Raw genomic sequence first — 6368 nt, 5'->3', positions numbered from 1 at the left:
CCTTCCTTTCTCCCCTCCTCCCCCCCTTCTCCTCCAACTCCTCCTCCAACTTCTCCTCTTCCTCCTCCTCTAACTCCTCCTCCTCCTCCTCTTTAGAAATAGGGTCTTTGGGGGCTGGAGAGCTGGCTCAGTGGTTAAGAACACTTCCTGCTCTTTCAGAGGACCAGAGTTTGGTTCCCAGTGCCCACATCCACTGACTCACAACTGCCTGTAGCTCCAGCTCCAGGGGATGTGACACCCTCTTCTGGCCTCTATGGGCACCTACACCCATATACACACACAATTATAAAATTAAAAATGTTTTAAAAAATTTTTAAAAGACAGGGCCTTGCAGTGTACCCCAGGCTGGCCTAGAACTTGAGATCTCCTCCCTCAGCCTCCTGAGTGACCACCACACTCAGCTTGACTCCAACAATAATTTGAGCTTTAAAGCACATTTTAATGATCTAGAGGCGGTCCTTTTAACTTCCCATCCACCCTGTTTTGACAGACCCCTTATGCAAGGCTGACTTGCTAAAGAGAGAACCTGGAAGTTGGAATGTTTACAAACCTGAGCAATCTGGAGTTTGTAGCTGTCCCAGGCTGCATGCAGCAAGACACGTTTCTTAGGTTCTCCGAGGCCATGAATCTGAAGCTGGGTACCACTAAAGGCAGGAGGAATTCCATCCACTCTAGATGACTTTCAAGTCCTGCTGTTGAGCTAATACATGCACTTCTCCATCAGTGTTTCTATTTAGCTACTGTAGCAACAGTACACAGTGCCTGAGTGGGATCAGCACCGTGAAGTAACCCACAGCATCATGTTGAACCAGACCACCGTTGGCTGCATCATCCCATGAGCTTTCTCTTCCTTTTGCCTAAACTTGGCCTAATTATTCACAGCCAATGCTCTATAAATCACATCTGCACAGAGCTGCCCTAAACTAGGTCTAGGCACTATTTCCACGTGATCTGACAACCCTAAGCCAGACTGTTTAGTTCAGACCCCAGTTGGAACATTTCCACCCAGATGCAGGCCTACCTCCATCTGGTTTAAATCTACTGTCTTGGGTCATCTCTTTGACTGCACTTAAATTTAGACTCCGTGTTAACTCAAATAATTCATTCTTATCTCTTTAACTCAGCTTTGAATTACTGCTTTCCTAGATGTGTATTACCATTCAAAAGGCTATATATTGTTAAGACATTTTCTCTTAAAGATACATTCATCAGAAGTGAGAAGCTTTAAAGTTTTATTGGCATAGTAAAAAATCCTTCCCAAATGAAACTACTTTTTATAGGTGCTCATTCTGACAATGAGAATTTGTTGAGGGCTGTTGTCAAGTTAGAGGAATTTATTTTCAAAACTGAAATTTGCAGGAAGTAATGACTCCAAGGGCTTCCTTTCTCTTGACACCAGTCCCCTCCCGTCTGTGAACTCCTTTCTCACCCACCCACCCCACCTTCATCACCTCCAACTCAAAGCCAATACATAACATATTTGGATAATTCAAACACAGAAGCCGACTTCCAACCTTTCGGCTTTTCATAGTTACAGCAAAGACTGTCAAATCAAAGAAAACAATCTATTTGTCATGCACTTCATAAAGGAGTTTCTTGGTGACATTACTGCCTTCCACCTGAGTAAGTGGGACATCTCTTGCAGAACTGAGTGTCAGCTTCCTGTGAGCACCTCCTTAATTGAATGTCAAAAACAACATAAAATAAAGAGATGAATTTTAAAATAGTGTGATACCCAGGGAACAGAAAAACAAATGCTTCCTTTTCCCCTGATGCGAATATGCTGACAGATGCAATTCCCACAATCCAGATGTTATCTTATTTCTGATACTTTTTAAATGAAGAAATATAGATAAAAGACTTAGAACCATGTTTAGCCTGTAGTTAATGCCCAATCAACGAACAATTGCCTATTAATAATTTTATCTCCTCGATTGGAAGGCATGCTAGTGAGCAAAAGGATGTTGCTGTTTAGAAGTGCAGCAGTGTGCATGGTGGTACATCCCCGCTGTGTTACAGCCACTGTGAATGAAGTCTAGAAATCAGTCCCTCCCCTATCAGATTGGATGACTTATTTCAAATATAATTTATTTGACGAACAGAAAATGTGTCAATGTAATCACAGCATTCAGACTCTGAGTGTCCATGACAGTTCTGTAGACTGTCCATTGGGTTCTTCTTGATGGTAAGAATAAATTTAGGATATACATTTCATCAACATTTACAGAATGAAGCTCGTTTGAGAATAGTAAAAACTCTTGAAGACTTTGACCTTGGTCCAACGGAAAAGTGTGTGAGAATCAATTCAGTGTCCAGTGGTCTGGCTGAAGCTGACTTAGAGACAATTCTGCAGTCTAGAGTCCTTCCCTCTAGCCTGATGCTACCAAAGGTGGAAGGTCCTGAAGAAATCCAGTGGGTGAGTAATAATGCTTTGCTGTAAGACTCAGGATGGATTAAGGAATCACTGAGAAAGGATTGGGTGCCATTGGTTTAGAAATGCACACGGCTAGGGAGATAGCTAGCTCAGGGGTAGATCACTTACCTGACATGTATTGGGTAGATCCTGGAGTGTGGCTCAGTTTGTAGAGTACTTGCCTAGCATGCACAAGGTCCCAGCACCACATAAGCTAGATGTAGTGACACAAGCCTGTAATCCCAGCATTCAGGAGGTAGAGGCAGGATGATCTGAAGTTTAAGGTCATCCTCAACTATGTAGGAAGTTTGAGGCCAGCCTGGGCTACATGAGAAACAGAGACAAGACAGGCTTATGAAAAGGATTGGTGCAAGCAACCATTTCCCTTCCCTAGGAATCTGGCTTTGCCTAAAAGTGCTCCTCAGAAAAGTTCTCCTTTTAGAAGCTCTGTTTCTGCTTCCTAACTGGATTTGTGATGTGGTTGGAGCAGCCTCCTCGGCAGCCCTCACAGAGTCCCTGGACGCTAACTTGTCTGGGCATTTCACGCCTGCTTCTATCCTGTAGACCAGAAGCCCTAGTCTCTACCTGGAATAGCCATGATGGGGATGGTTCTTACTAAAGGCACATTTGAAGCCATCACAGACAGTGAGGAACACTAGCTGCTTATGAAAAAATGAGCCCAATGAAGGGGAGAAAAAGGTCACTCCTTAGGGCAACTAGAGGAAGAAACAGGAAGCATTTAACTAGTGGTTTTAATTAACACAGGTATTATTTCCCCCAAACAGTTCTCTAGTGCAGCCTCTTTTAAATTGCTGACAGGTGTGTTTGCATTTCATGATAGACTTTTCAACCAATAAAAACCTGAAATGTAAAGTGGTTGGCATGTCAAATTACTTAAGAAAACTTTGAAATGGGCCTAATTATACATGATTGTTTTAATTGTAAATGGTGTGTATGGGGCGGTGTGAGTGGCTAGATTTGAATAGGAGGGAGTTGATATTATTTTGCAAGTCTCTTGAATAACATAGCATTTCATTGTACCACTTGGGGAAGAACCCTTGGGATGTAACACATTTGTGGTGAGAATGAATGGGCAGAAAGGGTTCAAAGCCACATCCAATATTATTTTGAAGGCTGTGGATCCAACCACAGAGACACATTGAATAAGCTGTTTTACCTGGGAAAACTTCACCGTTTTAATAAGTCTGAATACGCTGGATCTCTATTGTTTGATGGGGTCACCTGCCATGTGTGGCTACTGAGCACTTGCGATGTGGACAGTGCAAATTGAGGTGTGCTTGTAAGTTGTAAAATACATACCTAATTTTAGAGACTTGATACTCCTCCCAGGTAGAAAAGAAAAGGAAAATACCTCAATTTTTATATTGATTACATATTACAATGTAGATAATATTTGGAATATGTTGGATTGAATATAAAATATGAAAATTCAACCCATCTGTTCCATTTTACTCTTTGAATATAGCTCCTAGAAGATTGAAAATTATTATACATGTAGATGTCATGGTATTTCTGATGACAGCTCTATGTTGGGTTCTTTGTAAAGTCCTGTCATCAGGGACCTGTATTTACCTAGTAAACTGGAGATCTCACCAAGGTTAGTCTTAGATGCTGGTTAGATATTGGTTAGAGCATGTTAATATCCTAAGGGCTCTGACCCTGTTCCGATAAGTCTAAGGTTGATGGTCTCTGAAGTCACCCTGCCTCTGGTTTCACGGTTAATGCCTCTTATCATCAGTATTACCATTCATTAAGAGGAGAAGGGAGTCTCCCCAGCTCTGAGCTACAGCCTCTGTTTGCCCTTTCAAATCCATAGATGTGGGGAACATTCTGATATTGAAACAGGACTTCTGGTTAACCGAAGTCTTTGGTGCTGTTTATTTTTTTCTCTCCGTTTGTATTTATGTGAAGCGTAAAACCCAGAGCCTGATGCACAACTGAAAGATGGGCTTACTTGTTTTCTTTTGTGTGAGAATCTCTTGCTCCCCTTTTGTGGCTAGTGTGGGTTCTTGTTTGACTGGCACGGCTTATTGGACTATAACAAGCGTAACTCTGCCTCTTTTGTCATGGGACAATTCTCCCACAAATCCCGAACAGTGTGCATTCTTCCAACACACTATTGGGTGTGCACTGGAATTGAAAGAATTGCTGAGCCCTGCTACTTCATCTCCTCCCCAATCTCTTTGTAATTTTCCCCCCTTCTTTTCCTCACTGCCCCCCCTTCCCTAGTCCCCTCCACCTCACTGAAATGAACACTTTACCAGGCCGGAAACATTTAATCGTCTCCTTTTGAAAAAAATTAATTGAAACTTCTCCACTAGTTACCTTTTGTGTTAGTACTTAATGCAATTTTTTAAGAAAGAAGGGGACGGGTGTGGGGGGGATCTAGCATATTTAATTTTTAAATGCTCCTATTGGCTATAAAACAAAAGGCGTTCCAGATTTTGCTAAGAACAGGGGACATCTTGTAAAGAGTTTACCTAGTTGTAAACTTTACAGGTTTTGTAGTTATAATGACTTTCACAGAGAACGGTATAAGTAACCTTGGAAGTTTCTTTCTTTTTTTTTTTTTTTTTTTTTTTAAATGAGAAAAGAAAATTGAACGCATTCAACACCCAAGCCACTAATATTTCACTACCCATTTTCAAGTTTCATTGTGACATAAACTATGTTTTATTTGCCCTTGCATGAAATACCATACAGTGTGTCCCCCACCCTTGCAGACTTCTCTTCGCACCGGCTGCTTTGGTTGAGTTATTTCTTCCCTTGAAAGTTACTAAAGAGGTGATGGAGACGCTGTCTAAGAGGGAGGGGCACAGAGCAACGGGAATAATTCTTCATTAATGAAAGCTGTGATTTATTTTAGCCTAATTGTAAAGTTACTGCAAATTGCTCAAAAGCTTTTTAAAGATCCCAGTGATTAGGTTTTTTTTAGGGGGGGATGCACAGGCAAGGAGGGGGTATCGAAAAGGGGAAATAACACCTCTAATCCTGCTTCTGGTAAATAGGCTGCCAGCTTTTAAAATGAGTTTCCTTTCTATTAGCCAGAATATTATGCTAAGCCTTAAGCATTAGTTTTTTATGTTGCCATAGCAGCATTATTCCTGCAGGGTGGTGACCTGTGATGATTACAGTACAAAGCTTATAGGGTCTTGAAACCCCCTTTGAAGATGAAAAGTCTTTGATGGTTTATATTTATGCAAATCTCTTAGATATGATTTACCCAACTGAGACTGAATGGAGAGATGATTAAAATTCCCTTTTCCTTTGATATCCATTAATAGCTGAATATTCCTTAAATTCAAAATGGATATATATGTTTTCATCTTTATTTACAAAAATATCTTTATCATACCTGTGTTTCTTTTTTATCTCCCCACATCTTATTAGATCTAGATAGACATAATAGATTTACAATTTAGATTGTGGGGTTCCCTCCCCCTTTTGAGAAGGGGGTGGGGGGATCTGCAAGAGCTTTTGTATGTTTCCAGATGATGGGTTTTGGAATTTGGGCTACCCCACTGGCAGTACAGAGCTAGCTGTGAACTGGTCTCATGGAAAAAATTGGCAAGCTTTGGTCTTCAAAGAATTAAACTTCCTTTTTAAGGTCTTCCTAGGTAAGCTTAAAAAAAAAAAAAAAAAAAAAAAGAATTATGAAGAAAACCCTTCCAAACAAAGGGTAATGGTACCATCACGAATAATATGATTCTACCATTCTACGTAGAAGGCTGTAGAGCAGTTGCACTGATGACAGTGTTGGACTGGAAACAAAAACAGAAGGGCAGGTAGAGGCCCCATTGTTTTAAGGGCTTGCCATTTTCATTTAGTGGAGGGGGCAGAGGTTCCAAGTAAATATGTTTTCCAGGGAAGCATTCAAACCTAGCAGTCTCTCCTTCCACTCTAATTCCTAGGCCTCAAATTGCTCCTTGGTGGG

General features: G+C 41.0%; 1 protein-coding gene across 1 annotated transcript in view; it reads left to right on the top strand.

Moving 5' to 3' along the window:
* Clybl (citrate lyase beta like) overlaps positions 1-6368 on the top strand; it is a 257037-nt gene that overhangs the window by 220625 nt on the left and 30044 nt on the right. The window contains exon 3 of the mRNA XM_008832726.3: positions 2228-2416. Within this exon, the coding sequence (XP_008830948.1) occupies positions 2228-2416 (189 nt within the window). The remainder of the gene's footprint in view (positions 1-2227; positions 2417-6368) is intronic.

This window comes from Nannospalax galili, unplaced genomic scaffold, assembly GCF_000622305.1.
Source record: "Nannospalax galili isolate Female #2095 unplaced genomic scaffold, S.galili_v1.0 scaffold1316, whole genome shotgun sequence".
Taxonomy (NCBI): Eukaryota; Metazoa; Chordata; class Mammalia; order Rodentia; family Spalacidae; genus Nannospalax; species Nannospalax galili.
This window is presented reverse-complemented; position numbering and strand designations above follow the sequence as displayed.